Source organism: Pithys albifrons, chromosome 5 (genome assembly GCF_047495875.1).
Source record: "Pithys albifrons albifrons isolate INPA30051 chromosome 5, PitAlb_v1, whole genome shotgun sequence".
NCBI classification, from domain to species: domain Eukaryota; kingdom Metazoa; phylum Chordata; class Aves; order Passeriformes; family Thamnophilidae; genus Pithys; species Pithys albifrons.
Window position 1 is genome coordinate 52,083,285 of NC_092462.1, and position 19,585 is coordinate 52,102,869.

General features: G+C 40.9%; 1 protein-coding gene across 2 annotated transcripts in view; it reads right to left on the bottom strand.

The window, feature by feature from the left end:
• Positions 1-19,585, bottom strand: part of UBE2K (ubiquitin conjugating enzyme E2 K) — a 47,698-nt gene that overhangs the window by 14,881 nt on the left and 13,232 nt on the right. The window contains exons 2-4 of one of the 2 annotated variants that reach the window (XM_071556613.1): positions 14,297-14,390; positions 7,990-8,048; positions 5,415-5,497 (exon numbers count right to left, since the gene is read on the bottom strand). In XM_071556613.1, the coding sequence (XP_071412714.1) occupies positions 5,415-5,497; positions 7,990-8,048; positions 14,297-14,390 (236 nt within the window). The remainder of the gene's footprint in view (positions 1-5,414; positions 5,498-7,989; positions 8,049-14,296; positions 14,391-19,585) is intronic. The other variant, XM_071556612.1, reaches the window with a different exon arrangement.

The following is a 19,585-nucleotide window of genomic DNA, read 5'->3' on the forward strand; positions in this document are numbered from 1 at the left end:
CTGGAAGGAAATGAGTAAGGCTTTTGAGTGGAAGCCCGTTGCAGAGTCACTATTTACAGAACAAATACAAGAGTAGGCACCCAATAGAGAAAATAAAAAAAGAGAATAATAGAATAGCTTTGACAGCACAGAGGGGAAAGACGGATTGCTTGCTGATGAGTTCCCTCAAACAATGTTAATGTTCTCTGCATTCGTCTCAAACTTTAAGGAGGTTCAGTGTTCCTCAAACATCCTGAACAAAATCTAGCAGTTTTAGATACCCAGGAGGATAATTATTACAAGCTGGCTGCTGCTTATTTATCTGTTAAAAGTGTATTACTTCTTCTAATGGTTTCTGCATCTTGGCTAAAACTGAAGCATGAATCCTTTAGTAGAGTCACTATGAAAAAAATATTCTTTTTCAATTTGACTGTCAAAACCACAGAAGACAAGAGTTATTTTGTAGTCATACACGCAGCCACAACACATTCACATTCACTTAATAATCACCACTCAAGGGATTTATGCAGAACAGCTTTCAAGTAATTTAATTCTCAAGTTTCAATGAACAGTATTAGATACGCTGTATATTTAAGAACTTTGAGACAGAGTACTAGCCTGGAAGATAAATATAGGCCACAGTAAGGGAATCTGCATAATAGATAAGCATAAACAGTATTCCTTTCACAAAATCATAACCCTACTTAATTCTACCCTCAAACAGTAGCTGCTTTGCAAATGAACTGGCCCAACAGGTCCTTAAAAATCTAACCATGATGAAAATCCACAGCTGCAAAGAATTTCAGCATCAAGCAAACAGTGTGCAGAAAAAATTTCATTACAGTCATTAAAAATTATTTAAAGACATTACTTTGCAAACTGCTAATATAGAGCATATCATCTCAACTATGCTCATCAAAATAGAAAATCATTATTATGGGATGGGTCAATAGGGAAGAGACTTCTTAAAACTATACAAAACATTAAAATCTTTTTATTTGTATTCACCATGACTATTTTATCAGCTGAGTAACCTTTTCAGAAATTTGGCACATAGGCCAAAATCCTCCAGTCCTTTAACAACCACAGATATGAGCTGGAATTTCAGAGTTAACATTTCAATACAGCAACAAGAGAAACATTATTCAGTTAAGAGTATTACAAGTCAGTGAAGTGTCAATTCAAAAACAAATCCTGTTGCTAAAACATTTTGCAAGCGAGATTGTGGACCAGAATATTTCAGAACCACATTTGTCCCATTCATTTAATGGCGAAAGCCATTAAATATTAAATTACTAAAACTGGGGGGTAGTGTTGTTTAGATTTTTTTGGTGTTTGCTTTCTAATGAAGCTGTTTTATTCAAACCATTTTTCAACCTAGACATGTTGAAAACTTATCATGGTGTGTGGTGGTGCCCCTGCCCCCTTCCCTGCCTGGGCCAGCTGCGGTCTCAGGAACAGCCTCAGCTGGGATAACACACCCAGGCAGTCAGTTCCCCCTGAGCTTATCAGAAACACTCTCTGCTCCCAGAACTCCTGTTGTCTAATGAACTCCTGTTTTCTAACAAATAGACTTGGGACTTCCATTTCCTGTCTGAACAAGAGACCACATAGAATATTTTTGCTGGACTTTCTGAGGAATATTCCAGTAACTACCAAGTCACATTGTGGCCAGGATGGAAATTTACTCAGAACTTAATCATCTTATGACCTAATCTATGAAGTGGTACTGAGACCCCCATAGCCCTCCTGGACCATTGTGGGTGGTAACCAGCACCTCCCTTGGAGTGGGACGATTCTCAGAGCCAGTGAACTCTCAGGTTTGAGAGACTCTGAGGATTGTCAAGGAAAGCTGACAAAGCCCAGGCTAATAGCCCCACCGTCCCTCAAGGCTTAATCCTTCGCCCACTCAGAAGATGCAAAGGCATCTGATGCGAGTATTTCACTGCACTTGAGGAGAATTTTTCTTAAGTGTAACTTCCATACATACTTCTTTATGTCTGCATCCATGCATATTATGTTGCCACTTCAGATTTAAAATTAAGTTAAACTTGTGGTTAAGTTAGATTTATGGTTAAGTTACTATGGCACTTACAGAAAATCTTAATGAACCATTTTGCAAGTGTGAAATCACTTAAGTACAGCTGCTGTTGTGTTGATCAGGTATTGTTATGATGAAGTGTTTCTAAGTCATTTAGACCTAAGCTGTTGGTCCAGCCTGAGGTTAAGTTTGGCAAGGTGGCCCACTCTGAACCTTGTGACTCAACAGGACACTTCTCATCATCCTTTTGCACCCCTTACTCTTCTCCATCCTGCCCTTTCGTGTCCCTGGTCTCCACGTAGAATCATTGGAGAATGCTTTTAATCTGATTTTTCTTTGTGTGCTTTTTCTATATAGCAAGTAATAGAGTGAATAGAGTTGCTATCAAACTTTGTTTCACTTTTTGCTGATTCCTTGCCAGTGATACTTCACATGACCTAAAACACTCATTCATGGTATCGTTGTCTTTAAACTGAAGAGATGGATTTGATGGATGGACAGACCACTGGGTGGATAAGGAGGTGGCTGGATGGTTGCACTCAACAAGCTGCAGTTAACAGCTCCAAGTGGAGACCAGTGATGAGTGGCATTCCTCAGGGGTCAGTGCTGGGACTGGCACTGTTTAACATCTTCCCTGCTGACAGAGACAGTGGCATCGAGTGCCCCCTCAGCAGGTTTGCTGACAACACCAAGCAGTGTGGTGCAGTTGACAGGCTGGAGTGAAGGGTTGCCATCCAGAGGGACTTTGATAGGCTTGAGAGGTGGTCCTGTACACACAGGCCAACTGGAAGATCCTGCACCTGGGTCAGGGCAATCCCAAGATAACATACAGACTGGGCAGAGAATGGATTGATGGCAGCTCTGGGGAGAAGGACTTGAAGGTGCTGGTGGACAAGAAGGCTGACATGTCTCAGCAACGTGCACCTGCAGCCCAGGAAGCCAAGCTGGGCTGCATCAAAAGGAGTGACCAGTATATAGAGAGAGATAATTCTCCCTCTCTGCTCCACTCTCATGAATACTGCATCCAGTTCTGGGGCCTCCAAGACAAGAAAGACATGGAACCTATTGGAACAAGTCCAGAGGAGGGCCATAAAGACCATCAGAAGGATGGAGCACTTCTCCTGTAAAGACAGGCCAAGAGAGCTGGGGTTGTTCAGCCTGGAGAAGGCTCCAAGGAGAGCCTTTACAGCACCTTTAAGCACTTAAAGTGGCCCACAAGAAGGTTGGAAAAGGACTTTTTACACAGGCACGTAGTGAGCCTGGAGGGAATGGCTTCAAACTGAAGGAGGAGAGGCTTAGACTAGATATTGGGAAGAAATTCTTTACTGTGAGAATGCTTTGGCACTTGAAGAGGTTGCCCAGAGAGGCTGTGGATGTCTCATCCTTGGAAACATTCAAGGCCAGGCTTATTTCAACAATACTAACCATGCATATGACTTAGAAAGTTTTAGGAAGCTATTCAGGCAAAATGTCTCATCTATCACAACAGTGAAATGCTTCGAACAATAAACAATGGAGGCCACTACAAGTTTGCTCTTCTCAAAGGATCAGAGGCTTTGACAAGCCCTTCAACAACGCTCAATCGATTTTCATTCACCGCTCTATGGTATGAAAAGAAACAAAACTTAGAAATAGCATCACTAGAAAATGAAGGGATCACAATACTAAGAATAACTTGAAACTAATAATTGGATTACAGCACACAGGAAGCCCAACCCCACCACCACCAAGTTCTATGAAATTCCTTCTTTAATGCCTCCAAATGAAGAGAGTGTTTCAAATGAAGAGTTTAAAAGTACATAATTGGCATAATATCTGTACTCCTTGTGCCAGCTGATTTAAATACACAGAAGGCAAGTTCTTGCTCTAATGCTCCTATTTTGTACACATCTCAGTGAAGGAAGGTATTAATGGGTGTTTTTCATCAGGCAGAAATAAGGCACAGATTAAGTTATCTGTATAGACATAACAGACGAAGAGTACAGGAACACAGGTCAACTGTTCTTCCTTTTCAAATCTCAATGGTTTTGATTAGAAAAAAAACAACAAAAATTAAGTTGAAGCTCATGATTTCTTTAACTCTTTGTTGCCTTTTGATATTGACAGCCAATCTCATGCCCATTCACTAATCTGGTTTAGAGTCCCAGCTCTCAGAAAACTGCACTTGCACAGTGGAAGAGTCATTAATCTCCAGTAAAATTCTAGAGAGGTCTGAATAATTAGATGCAGGTACAAAAGTGCACCGGCTTTACTGATAAGAAAAATTATACCATGTACCAAGATTCTACTGCCTGAAAGAACATCAACCAGAAATGAGAAAGACAACAGCTTATGATTACTAGGATTTCATTTCAGTAACTCATACTATCCTGTGCCAGATGATTTGTACATTTGATGAGGTGGCAAGACCTAAATTCAAGCGTTCTGCTCTAAACTTTCTGTTTCAAATCCAAATTATGTCTGCATGGCCTACAGAAGTCTCAATGAAGTTATTGACTTCACAAGCATTTGAAGTTTGTACAGATTAGATACTGGTATGATCTGCTGAGCAATTACAGTCCTGTTCTTCTGGAGCAGACATGGAGGCAAATAACCAAGATAATTTTATTTCTGTTAAGTATCATATTATTGCACAGCTGATGCACATGATCTTCAAACCACAGGGAATTTATGACTTTGAAAAACAAATGAACAATGGGTGCAGCTGTTTGTTTGTACACTTACAAGCCTATTCCACAGATCTGGCTATTAAAACTTTCTCAGTAACATTAAGTTATCAGAAGTCAGCAACTGACCAGAAACTAAAAGGCAAATGGTTTACAGAAGTGCAAATATACAGGATTATCAGTGATAACTGTGAGACAGAATCTGTACAATCAGACTCTTTTTTCCTTTCCTGTTGCTGATCTGTTACCATTTATACTCCCAGACTCACTTCTTACCTTATTTTAACTCTGTCAGAACTAATTTTTATTTGGAAATGGAAGTCAAGAATGAGAATGAGGATAAGCACTTGGTGTTTTTCTGCCTACACCTCAGAGGCTGCAAGGACAAAATTCAAGAGGCAATAGGTAGGATTTGTTAACGGAAAAGAACTAAATAAATAGAAAAAATAACTTCTACAAAAACCACTCAAAACATCAACAACAAAATGTTCATCCTAGTGCAAAAATTCTTGGAAGAGCTCTCTGTGTATATATGATCAACTTTCCAGAATTATCACATAATCATTTCATTTGCATATTTGCACCTCAGAATACTATACTGAAATACTGTATGATTTAGGGGCATCTCAAATGATACACACAGAATTAGAGCAGCATGAACTGTTGCCTCCTTTCCAGGACAGCAGCATAACTTGCTTTTGCACATTTAAATCCATGTGAAATCTTACCATTGATCTTTCAGAATATCCAAACAAATGGCCCCAGTGACTGAGCTAATATTAGGATGCCATATTTTGGTGATAAACCGCACCTAAAAACAAGACAGGTATTAAAAACAAAAATAGTTATTAAATGCAGTATACAAAGTAAACATTTTAAATCTACCATTTTAAATAATATTACAAAGAAATACTAATTTAGCAAATGTAAACATAAAAGACAGAACAAAAACATGACACTGCTTATTTCAGGAGGCTTCAAGTTTGTAAGGCTGTTTCTTAGAGTCTTGTTTTACTTAAAACAGACTATTGCCCGTTCCAGCCCACCAAACTCATCCCCACCTGCTTTCCCACACTCTCGTGTGTGCACATCCCTGCATCACACAAAGCCATTTAGAGATATCCTCCAGTGGTACCAGTGTTTTGACATAAGCAGGTGGCCAAATACAGACTTAAAACTTCCACCATTATTAAAAGTGGGCTTTCCAGATTTCACAGTGTGAAACAACTCCCTGATCTCTCAACACAGGAACTGGATCTCACTGTTCAACTGAACTGTTGGCATCTATAGAGTTATTACAAAAATTTCCTTGGTGGACACTACTACTTTGACAACCATCCAGCCTCATGACATATATGTAGAAAGCTGTTCACCAACCCAAAACTGAACTAGATTTTTCTTAAGTAGAAATAATTTCTTTGCTGTTGAAAAGATCTAGTCCCAGCATTCCTTCATTGATCATGCCCATGTTTTACACCAAAGTGTACTCATGCTCACAAAGCATGAGTAAGATCAAGTTTTGGTTGGCTGATTGGTTGTTTTTAAGACACTGAAAAAGTAAAAGCAGCGTTTTCTCTTAAAGGTCTTGGGCCCCAAAGCTGTCCTCTGAAAGGGTATACACATCTTTGGGAATTCCCCCTTCACATTCTTCAAACCCCTGACTTCAGGCTGCACTTTAACTGCCTTCTACTGACTTTGACCTGTTTCTCATCTCCACCTCCTCACCCCAAGCTCCTGACAAACATTTTATGTATATCACACAGATCTTTCCACTTTTGCCCCTGACCTGCCAGCAAATCAGCGAAGGGAACATGTTATCTCAGGCACTACAGCAAAAGGCTACATACAGGGCTACAATAAAACCAATCCTGGTACATAAATAGGCAAAACTGTACCAGTTCTGCTTTCCAGGACACAAATAAGCCATCATGTCAGCTGAGCCACTTATTAACTACCTCAGCTCTCTCAATCACTTGCAAAATGTGAAAGCCATGTAAATACAAGGTAATTCCTCACAGTGAGTGACAGCTAACAGTGGCTGTCAGAGCACATACTGAACAAGCTAAAGAAATCTTTCAGATGAAAGGCAGGGCCAGCCGCAAGCAAACAGGCCTCCAGTTCAAGGCTACAGACTCCAGAACAAGCAGTACTATGGTACAGTGCACCGTGTCTCTAACAGCTGCCTGTGAACTCCAAAAACGAGACCACCAAGCCCTAGAGCAGCAATTACACCAAGGTCCATGGCTGTGACCTGTTTCCTCTCTCCTTATGTTACCCCCCCAAGAATACATGCAGATGAAAGAACTGAGTCCAAGACACATTTCATTACGACTTTTTGTGTCTTTCGCTCCAGCCTCAAGGAATTAAACTCAAAGGACCTGTGAGCTACTGGCACCTCTCCCCTCCTCTTCCTCAGTTCCTTCCCAGTATTACATATCAGGGGGAAAATAATCAGGATCTAGGACATATTCTTAGTTCAAAGACATCTTTCAGACAAACAGAAAACCCATCAAGAAGCTGAGTCAGCCAACTTAGGAGTCTACTGATTAATAGGAAGCCACTGAAGAGAGACTAAATCAGGGCACAGGAATGTGCAGTTGCAGGTGGATATGGCTGTGAGACACTGCTCAGAGCAGAATCACACATCTGAAGTTACACAGAGACAGTAAAGTGAAAAGGCCAATAAGTTGTGAAAAATGTAGGAGTGGCTTTACCACAGCCATTTCTCATCTCTCATCCATGTGCACATTTTATCCATTCCTCCCACAGAGCTGCAGTAAGACCACTCTATTTCTCTGTTGATTCTTTGAGACACACAACTGTACACAGCTCACTATTTAATTATTACTAGAAACTTAGTGGGTTGGATTCAAGACTTTTAAGTCTTAACCTATGGAGCCCAAGAAATTAAAAGAACCAGTAACTACCCATTGCAGCATTTCTTCAACAATGCTGAAGGGGAGGTGACAGCTGTACTCTCTACATCATGTCAACTACCTGAAAACTGTGTTTATCTTGGCAAAAAGATACTACATTAGGGTCAGTAACAAGGCATAAGCTTCTCCCTAGAATTCTGCCAGTTTGTACTTTAAGGACTAATCAGATTGTACTTCTGACTGGATACAGCTATGCCTCCTGTTTAGTTCTACCTAAAGACAACAGTTCCAATGCCTGTCTAAAGGAAAATAAAAATTTTAAAAAAATTAAAAAGGTAAGCGACTACACATGCAAGCAAGGAAATAAGAATACTGAAATCCCAACTTGTCAGCCAAATTATATTATCCAAAAATGTGTTTGCAGTACCTTAGGGGGATTGAACGGATATGTTTCTGGAATTTTTATCTCTAGCTGATACCTTCCACCTGTGAAAGACAGGAACAAGTTAGAAATTAAACCAAAAGAACATCACTCAAGTTAGTCTTTCAGGATAATAAAGTTTACACTTCTAAATGGACAGGTTTTCAAGTGACTCACATTTACCCAGAAGCATCAGTTAAGAGATGCATTTAAAGTCACATCTTTCATAAATAAATACACATAAGGTCAATCTAATAAAATTGTATTTGCTTGTGCAAATCAGAATCTGTACTTCTTAGGTATATTTAATGTGTACATTGTCATTTCCAATCTTGTTGCTTCCATGCTTTCATTTAGTAAAATACACCAAAATATGAATCAAACATCCCCCAAACAGATAAAACAACAGGCCACAGGAACACTTAGGCTGAAGATGGGATATTACATTATTTTGACTTTTTTCTGATAACCTCATGCCAGTAAATGTTCTTTAAATTTCACAACAGAAATTAACTGTATGTAACTTCAAACTTTGTGGAACTCAAGTACATTCAAGTAAGTCTTTTAAGAAAAGAGCTCACATCTTGGGGGAATAATAATAAAGGAGGCACCAGTGTAACTTTTATTATGTTCTACCTCACTACCTGAAGAAGTTACTTCTACTCCAGTTCTGCAAACACTTTGACACGCTGGTACTATTAAAATACTTTGCAGGACCACAGTTTGCAATAAACAAGCTTAGCAGACAGAACCTCCTCCTACTGCCCAGTTTTAAACATCTCTCAGTTTTCTCTCCCTGCTACCTGTGGCTATTTCAATTACAGTTCTGATGACAATGAAGTTCACCATCAATACTTCTGTCTTCTGGAGGAATCTCACACCATCTCTGCCTGCCCAGTGAAGGCCATTTGCCAGGCAGCAGTTCAGTGACAGAAAGAACAGGGTATAACAAAACACACCACCAATCTGAATATCCAGTTTTTCCAAAAACAGAAAGCATTTCTCCTCATTTGCCATTTCCCCCCCTCATTCTGTTGCTGTTCTTTCTGAAAGAAACCTTTCCCTCCCTCAGCATACTTTGTTACAATTTGTAAATTCCCCTGAAGTAAAGCTGAAGTATCCACAGTCTATTTTCTTTGAGATTTCAAGTGATTTACTCTGCAGATCACTCTGTACAAATCCAGCCCTGAAACAGTCACAGTGCAGGCAACAAGACACACAGACAGGGAACAAACCCGGACAGCAACACTCTCAACATTTACAGTCCCTGGCATTGTTTTATCTGTGCCAAAATGCACACAAGCAGCTGCCAACAGCTCTCACCTTCACTGCGTAATTCAGTCTAGTACACTCCACCTGAAACAAGTTCATATCACTCTGATATTTATACCACTGGCTACAGCTGTTTTATCTCAATGCTACAATAACCTGACAAGTTTCAACACAAAATAGAAGGAAGACCAACACACTGATTGGAGGTTGGTAAATGTCACCCCAATCCACAAAAAGGGCTGCAAGCAGGACCCTGGCAACTACAGGCCTGTCAAGCCTGACCTCCATGCCTGGCAGGGTTATGGAGCAGTTCATCCTGAGTGCAATCACACAGCACCTTCAGGGTGGACAAGGGATTAGACCCAGCCAGCATGCGTTTAGGAGGGGCAGGCCCTGTCTGACCAACCTGATCTCTTTTTATGATCAGGTGACCCACCTGGTGGATGAGGGGAAGGCTGTGGATTTGGTCTATCTGGACTTCAGCAAGGCCTTTGACACTGTCTCCCATAACATACTCCTGGAAAAGCTGGTAGCCCATGGCCTAGACAAGTGTACCCTCTCCTGGATTAAGAGCTGGCTGGAGGGCCAGACCCAGAGAGTGCTGGTGAACAGAGCTGCATCCAGCTGGCGGCCGGTCACCAGTGGTGTTCCCCAGGGGTCTGTGTTGGGTCCAGTCCTGTTTAACATCTTTATTGATGATTTAGATGAGGGGATTGAGTCCATCGTCAGCAAATTTGCTGATGACACCAAGTTGGGAGGGAGTGTTGACCTGCTGGAAGGCAGGAGGGCTCCGCAGAGGGACCTGGATAGACTTGAGAGATGGGCTGATTCCAATGGGATGAAGTTCAGTAAGGCCAAGTGCCGGGTCCTGCACTTTGGCCACAACAACCCCCTGCCGCGCTACAGGCTGGAGAGCAGCCAGGCAGAAAGGGACCTTGGGGTACTAATTGACAGGAAGCTCAACATGAGCCAACAGTGTGCCCAGGTGGCCAAGAAGGCCAATGGGATCCTGTCCTGTATCAAAAATAGCGTGGCCAGCAGGACCAGGGCAGTGATCCTTCCCCTGTACTCTGCGTTGGTGAGGCCACACCTTGAGTACTGTGTTCAGTTCTGGGCCCCTCAGTTCAGAAAGGATATTGAGGGGCTGGAGCGAGTCCAGAGAAGAGCAACAAGGCTGGTGAAGGGACTGGAGCATAAGTCCTATGGGGAGAGGCTGAGGGAGCTGGGGTTGTTTAGCCTGGAGAAGAGGAGGCTCAGAGGTGACCTCAGCACTGTCTAGAACTACCTGAAGGGAAGTTATAGCCAGGTGGGGGCTGGTCTCTTCTCCCAGGCGCTCAGCAATAGGACAAGGGGGCATGGGCTTAAGCTCTGCCAGGGGAAATTTAAGTTGGATATCAGAAAAAATTCTTTCCAGAGAGAGTAATCAGGCATTGGAATGGGCTGCCCAGAGAGGTGGTGGATTCACCATCCCTAGAGATTTTTAAATGCAGATTGGACGTGGCACTGAGTGTCATGATCTAGTAATTGGACTAGAGTTGGACCAAGGGTTGGACTCTATGATCTTGGAGGTCTTTTCCAATCCAATCAATTCTATGATTCTGTGATTCTATCCAAAATTATAAAGGTCAGTGCCCCATTTGATAGCTTGTCTGCTTACAGGACAGCACAGGCAAAACAGATCTGAAGACACAAACAGCAACAACAGACCTCAGGTAAGTTTGTTTTTCCTTTTCTGTGAACTGATATGTAATTCAGCAGCAAATTTTTTTCTAAGAAACAAAATAATCACACTGTCCTGGATTACAAAAATTCATCAATCCATCTATGATTTTACTGCCACACCATTTTGTAAGGTAGTATTAAATCTATCCTTAGTTTATCATTTCTTCTGCTTACCACAGACTGTTACACTCTGACTGGCTATTCAGCCACCAATACTCTTCACCTGGAATGCACCAAGTCCTGAAGATTTTAAAACTGCTGGACTAATGAGCTGGTAATATTATTCACACAGTATTGTTGTGCACTGAAATTTGCAGTTAAAAACCAGCTTGAAGACTTAAACTAAACAAATCTGGATATTAATTTCCTTAATACTACATTTAAAAGGCAAGTGACTCATATACCAACTTCTGCATGCCAGGACTTCTGCATTTTTTTTAAAGAAGTACGTACACATATGGCCTTTTTTGCAGCTATTTAATGTCTGAGATTGAATTAAACAGTAATGGAAGATTATTCCTTCTGCAGTCCTGCTGGAGCTGCTCTCACAATAGAGTTAGAGCATTTTTTAGGTATTTTCCTTAAAGAAATACCTTATTATAAATTTTGCAATTTCTGTGCCTCACGTGCAGGCTTGGCTTGAAATTAATACCATTGTTACACAGGCTTTAAAAAACCAGAAATTAAAAAAGCAAAACCAACAACGACAACCAAAAAAACACACCAAAAACTCCCCAAATGAACAAAACCCAGCCATCCCAATGGATCTTGTGAAAGGCTCTTGAATCAAGTAAAACCCAGCAGCCATTAATCCAGTCTTTCATAGGTCCTCTCCCCAAACACATTTTAATGTGGGAGGTAAACGTGTTTCAGTGAAAGTTGTGCCTTGCAATGTTCCTGTAATTGATCAGTATGAGTTGATGCTGCTACAGGAAAATAAAAGCTGTAAATTTTGCCCACAATAGATGGCATTCTTTCTCTCAGTCTCTCTTAACCAATGACCCAACACCACCTGTACCAGAATTCTGCAGAAGCAGTCTATTTTCAGAATCCTCACCAACTGTGGCCAACAACAAGCACTGCTGTTCTCACTTCCCCACGATTCTAGAAATCCCTCCTGTATCACAGGACTCTCTGACCTCAACTACTGCACCAAGTGGTTCTCTTCCTAAAGGACTTCTTGCTGTGTCACTGTTCAGACTAGAGCTGAGAGACCAGCCTGTAATTATGCAGCAGGCATTACTGCATTAGTCATAACACACAGACTACACACACTGGCATGCCTCTCATAGTTATGTAAGGGAATAAAGGCATGTAACTATGCTACAGAAATACTAACACCCCAAAGTAAATTACTCAGGTGTCAGAAAACACCAGAAATTGGGCAAGCAGTAACTCAGTCTGCTCCTTCATATGCCCTCTAGATTAAAGAAGCATCCAATCACACTGTTTCCATGAGATTCCTGCCATAACCAGAATACAAAACAAGTGCCCCCCCAAAAGGGATATTTACTATATCCTCGTAATGAAATGTACTCAAAGGTAAGTAATTATGCACTCATCAACAAACCATGCACTAAACACATACTGCTGATTTTCATTAGCAGGATGTGCTGAGTATGTGAATACACAGTGCTCAGCTTTTGAAATTCTGGTCTGCCTGAATCATCCAGCATCACACAGAACCCACTGCTGCGAACAGGCATTTAAATCGTTTTTACCCTCCCCATGAACTGCTATACAGCTTCGAACCTCAGTGACACATGAATACATCTTTCATTCCAAATAACTCTCAATACATTCTCCAAAAAAGGCCCATTTTATAAGCCAAGGTAATACTGACCCGGAGGAGGAAAAAAAAGTGTCAAGCCACGACAAACCAGCTCAGTTGGGAAGGATTAATTCTGTCTGAATAGAGAACAAACACCAACCCCTCCCCCCAAAACAACACCCTTCTATCACCACTCCAATGTTTCCCAGTGACCAATTATTTAATTTTGCAATAACTTAACATCTGTATATGACTTGGTTTTACAAGACAAACTGTATTGTTGCAACACTAAATCACAAACAGAATGATTCCCTTCCTAACAGGTCACCAGCAACAACTGTATTTTAGGTGAACAGCACAGTTCTCGTTTTAAATTGAAGCTCTGTGTTACAACCAGAAGAAATTATCCTCTTCCAGACATTATCTTCTGTCAACTCCACATCAGCAGCTGATGAGATAAATACAGAGACACACGGGGGAAGTGAGGGAGAGGGCAAACCCACCATTATTTGCTTGGCTGGTGAGGAACTCTGGGAATCAGTTTCTGCAGGGCAGCACTCCTACCAGCACAGGCGCTTACACTTTTCTAGTCTCCCCCTTCCAGCTTCATTCCCCTTCTTCTCAGCTTCTGACATCATCTACCCCTGCCCAATATTCTGCCATGGCACGCTCTGTCAGGCTGTTCCTCCTCCTTTATCCGCCCTGGGCCCCAAAGGTAGCGGAAGGTGAATGGCCCTGGGGAAGCTCTGCCCGCCCTCGGCCCAGCGCGGCTGCCCCAGGCTGGCCCAGAGACACAGTTACCAGAGAGGGGGAAGATGTAGCAACCAGCTCCTCATCTGCGGTCACTGATGCCTTCAAGGGCACACACTCCTCTGCCATTATGGAGGAATTTTGTAGCTCTGAAGAAGCCAAGCCTCTGTTAAAGCTTCTTCACTGCGGTTCCCTTGCTTCTCCCAGGCAGTAAGAGATGCACAATCACTGACATCAGGGTAATAACAAAGTCAGTAAGGTGTAATTTTTGAAGACAGCTAAAGAGATGAAGTTTTACTACAGAGTCCCCCACTCCAGTATAAATGAAGTATTGGGACCTGTAGATACCCAAAATTAATCCCAAATTTGACTTGCAGTGGGATCTCTGCTTGAGAGAGGAAAAATGCAGTGTCTGTGAATGGTCACCACTCACATCACAGAAATACAAGCACAGTCTGAAGCTCAGTCTGTGGGTGCTTGATGGTTAAGGAGCTTTAACTGTTGAGACAGTAAACAAACAACTAAAAGGCAGAATTATAACAATTACACTGCACAGCTTATAGCTGTAAATTAACCTTTGATATGGAATAGTCTGTCCTACTGCAGAACAGGTCTCTCTTCAGGCAACACAGAAGCTAAACTGAGATATTTTTAAGCTTAACATCTGTCTTTAAAAAAATCAGAGTATTTTAAAGCATGTACCTCTATGTTATGCTGTAAATTAATTCTACAAACAAAGCATCTCAAGACAAATGATTTGAAGTGTACAATGACTGCATACACAAAAAGATTACTTGCCTTCATATGGTGTGTCCGGAGGTCCTGCTATTTCTCCTCTTAATTCTGTAAAATTTTCATCTACAAGATCTACTTTAATTTGATTTTTGCTGGTCTTAAAAATAAACAGAGAAACAAAGAATCATAAGTAAGCATTTGACATACAGATTTTCCCAAAATATGGTATTTAAAATTTTTAGAACAGTAGTGTCAAATAAGTAAACATTTAAAAATACGGTAAAGTTAAGAACTATCTTTCGGTTGAAATTCTACTTCATTAAAAAGAGATTACTTGTGAAACATTACAAATTTCAATATAATATATAATAATTTATACTATCACTAGAATATGCAAAGCAATCCAGCAATTTAGTATCTCAAATTACATTTTTGACTACATTTTAAAAAGACCATAATCTTCCAAATCAGCTAATAATTCTACATTTCTTAAACTGTAACATTAAATTGACCAAATTACAGATTAGATATTTTCTTGTTTAGACCAGTTTAATTAGTAGGAGATATGTTTGTCACTTTCCATGAAATGTGGTAATACCTTCCCAAAGGAAGTGGCATTTTTACCAATACAATGATCCAAACAGAACAGAGTAGTCTGGCTTAAGATCATGGTTATCTTTAATATTTAGGCATAAGGTACAATCTATTTATATACTTGAATTTCATTGTCACCTCCTCAACATTTTCACACCCCACATCAACTTGCCTACAAAATACAAACACTGTACTTCAATATTGAAGAAAACATGTTTTCCAGAAACAGATTCTCAGAAGTGTTCAGTCAGAGCTACTCATTCCACTGAATTTGCTCTCCAGATCCAGAGAGCAGTTAATGAAATTCATACAAATCTTCCAGACAGTAACTTTTTTTTTTTGGGGGGGAGGGTTGTAAAGCAAAATAACCTTTTAGAAAGAGGTACCATCAAGTTTTTAGAGGTAAGTAATTACAGAGTTTTCCATTCTGCTACTTCTGCATCCTGTGCTCACTGCAATGCAGATTTCCTGAATCCTGGGTTATTTTTTTCAAGAACTCTCAGCATCTTCCCAGATCTTTTAAAATTGTTCCCACTTGTTCTACACCACCAAGCCCTGTCCAGCTGTGCTTCTCTGCACCCCCAGAGCAAACCTGGCTGCTGACAGCTGTAAGAGGAGTTAAAGCAGAAAAAGCTGATGATTGTCACCAACTGCTTCTTGGATCTATCACTGATGTGAACTATTAAGGATGCAGAATTAACTGGACAACAGTTGGGAAATTACCTGTTTCCTTCCTGCAGGTGTTACAGATTCAGTGCTCCCCAAACAGAGAGAGTGCTCTTCTGACCAGAGACGCTCATAAAGAAAAATCAAAGATTACGTAGAACTTTCACCATGTGAAAAACCCTTGTTAAAGGTTTCGCTAAATTAATCCAATGGTGGACTGGGAGATTTTAACATCTGTATTTACATACATTTGTCTTTAGAACTTGGGTAAAACCCCTTCAGCCCACACAGATGAGGCAGCACCTGCAGCCCCTCCAACAGCCAGGCACGGGAACACACCTACTCCCCGAATCTAAACTCAACCTTACATGGCATCTGCTTCTTGCAAGCTTCCCAACATCCCTTCAGAGTTTTTTGCTCTCACTATTCCAACTGGTAACTCATTCCACCACTTCACAATTTTTAAAAACTTTCTAAAGTACCATTAGGTAAATCTGGTATCTCTACAACACCCACTTGTGATTGCATTGTTTCCCAGCTTCAACAAGCTTTTTATATGTCTACTATTTTTTCTCCTTGAAAAATATGTTATTTATACTGATTTATACTGATTTTTCAGCCTTAATTTTGCACAAGCTGAAATGCTAATCTCACCAGACTTATTTTTTTAAAATTTCTCCACTGTGTCCCATGAACACCTCACCAGCCCTGCATAAACTAATTCAGATGATGCCTCAGATCTGTGCCACAAGGACCCTCTCGCACTCACTGAAAATACATCACAATCAGCATAACCTCAGAAATATCAAACCTGCCCTTTTTTCATGGCACATGCCACGAGGCTCAGATCAAGTGACAAGAGTTCCTGCAAGGATTCCTGCACAGGTTTTTGTCCTCCCCAGTGGGTGCATGGTGCTTTCTCAGGAGTACTGTCCCTGTGCATGACCTCTTCATTCACAAAGCAGCACTCTGGTGTAAATAACCTGCACAGTTAACAAGTCACCAGAACTGCCTGCATTGGTCACTCTGTTGTCTCCTGCTCTCCCCCTGCCAACCAGTGAGCTGTCACACACACCTGGCAGCACATGGACAGCAAGAGTTCTTGTTCTTTGCAAATAACTCATCATTTCCAGGACTGCAGCAATAGCAAATGGCATGAATGTCAATAACAGGACAAGGGGGCACGGGCTCAAGCTCTGCCGGGGGAAATTTAAGTTGGAGATCAGAAAAAAATTCTTTCCAGAGAGAGTAATCAGGCATTGGAATGGGCTGCCCAGAGAGGGGGTGGATTCACCATCCTTGGAGGTTTTTAAACTGAGATTGGACGTGGCACTGAGTGCCATGATCTGGTAAAGGGACAGGAGTTGGACCAAGGGTTGGACTTGATGATCTCGGAGGTGTTTCCCAAACCAATGGATTCTACGATTCTATGAATACAACCTATGGTTAATCCATGCTGTAGCTTGCTCCATTTTCTGCTATAATCCTACTTTTCTTCAGTGCCCTGCACACTGCTGTAGAAGACCAGATATTCACCTTCATATTCGATTTCAATTGGTACCACACTAGTTGTTTTTCACAAGAAATCCTTCCCTACTCAATAATTTGTTAGAAGGCAATAAAACCCACCCCGTATTGCTAAGCTCAATTTCTTACAAGAGTCAGTGGCTCTGGTTCCCCCTTTTGAGATGCCTGCTGTTATTACTACAGCTCTGTCTGTCTCCACACCTTTATTTCCTTAGCACAGAACCTTAAGGAAAAGCAGCAGGCTCTGTTACCCTGTTTCAGTCCAAGGAGTAATTTGAATTTGCATCCATGCTGAAATGCTACCATGCCTTCCATGTAACATACTCATTGTTGATTTACAAGCTGAAGATCCTTTCCTCATGCTGTTTGGTACTTTTCAAGGTGCAGCTCAGCCTGACCTTGGCAATTACTGCTTTATTCTTCATCTCTGGAGAAACAGCACCAAAGTGATTATTAATCAAATTAAATCTGGAGTGTTTTCCTAAAATATTTCCCCTTATTGAGGATCACATAGGACAAAATTACTTCATTTCAGCAGTTCTAATGGAATAAATCCCTGGCCTCCAAATCTACCAATAGCAGAGTTCTTCAAAAGTTCTCAGACACCAATGATCTTAGGACAGAATTTATGAATTAACTTGTGATCTCAAACCCCAAATTGATTTTCCAGAAGCAGTTCCACAAAGACCTCATTCTACTTCCATACCAAGTCTAACACAGCATCACCTCCTGCTGAGTCAGTAACAATTTAGTGATTAAATCACTGGGCAAGCAACTCCTGAAATACGAGCCATGCCATTACCATCAGCATTTATTTATTTCCACCACTTCCAAGTTAAATTCTATAACAATACAATGCTCAAAAATCTAGCAGCAAAATCCTTTTCTAGAAACCTACAAGTTCAGCACTAGAAGAACTTCCATCACCACACCAAAAAATTTTGATCAAGACTGACCAAAAAACCAAACAATACCCCCCATACAAAACAAAGAAAAACCCCACCACAGTGAAAGGAGCATTGATGTGACACTACACAACGCATGACGCCATCCCCTCATTTTTTTTCTTCATATTCTAGATGGATGATGCACAGCCTTTTTTTCTTTTTAAACACATCCCCTACTTCTCACTCAGTTCTAGCCAAAAGATGTGTCATCTTTTAGACCGACCCAACTGAGATTCTTTCTGCAGCTGCACACGTAATCATGCTTAACCAGCTTTATTCTGCCTTGTGGGAACTGAACCCAAGCACAGAGACTAAACTAAAAGCATGATCCAGACAAGCTGGGCAAGATGCATTACACACTTTCATCCATCACAAACCCTTATCTCCCAAAAGAAACCCAAAGGAATGGATCCTGGTGAAGCCTCACTCTGTGAGCATCTTCAAATGTTCAGCACTCAATCACGTGTGTCACAGGAGTCACTGATCAATAAAATTTTGATTTGTCTTCACCTGCCTCCTCTTTTTTAAAAAAGATCCAGAATCAGACTGTCTAGTTTTGTATTTGAGTAACTTCCTTGTACTGCACCCACAACCCACTCCAGCAGAAGCTTTGAAGAGTCAGTTCCACCACTGTGGAGACTTTATCACACACATCTTGCCTTCACTAAAATCCACCCAGAGAGCAGCTCTGCATCCTGTAACAGGACTCTGAGCAGACAACAAGCTCTTTGGCTCTCTGCATTCACCACAGTCTGCAGGCCTTAACGAGGAGCCCCATCTGAGAGCCTGTACTCTTTGCACAATTAATCCAACACTTTCCTGAGCCTTCCATACCATCTTCTCCTCTCTCCTCCAACCTGCCTTTAAAAAACTCTTTCATTTATGTTATACCTGACCTATTATCCCCTTTACTTGTCCAGTGCCTCCACTCTTAAAAATACAAAGTTTTCCTTCATACAGGACAAAAGACAAAACCATTCATATCAACACCACAGGAGCATATTAAGGCGAGATACTAAAAACTGCTCTGTTCTAAACTTTTATTTCCCCCACACAAATACTACTTACTATATTTATTAAAAGCAAAAGAAAACTATATATTCAAAGTTTGATCTTAAGATAAGTCTACTTCTTGAAGGCTGAAGGTGGAGGAAACAACTTTTTTTAGAAGAAGGAACAGGTGCATCAGAATTTTTTATGCTTTCTAAAAAAGCCTCTGAATTCTCCAGTTATTTTGATAAGGAGGCCACCAGAGAGTTAACCTCAAATAATCAGCATAAAAATGCCTGTTATCAGAGCTAGCAATGTACGGATAGGTTGAACCAAAATACAGGAATAGGAAGGGTTTAATTTTTTTATATTTACATGGCCCACAGTTTTGTCATCTATGTTGAACTCTCCTGAGTGGAAAGGAAAAAAAAATCCAAATCCCAAACAAATCCCTCAAATTTCCAGGTCAGCCACAGCTACCAAACATTATAAACTTAATAGTGGGTGATGCTGACAGACAAAACAGTTTTGAGTGAGGCTGTGCTAGAACCAACCAGCTCTACTTACTCCTCCCATAATATCTTAACATCAGACCTTTTAACACCTGTATAATAAAATTACTCTAAAG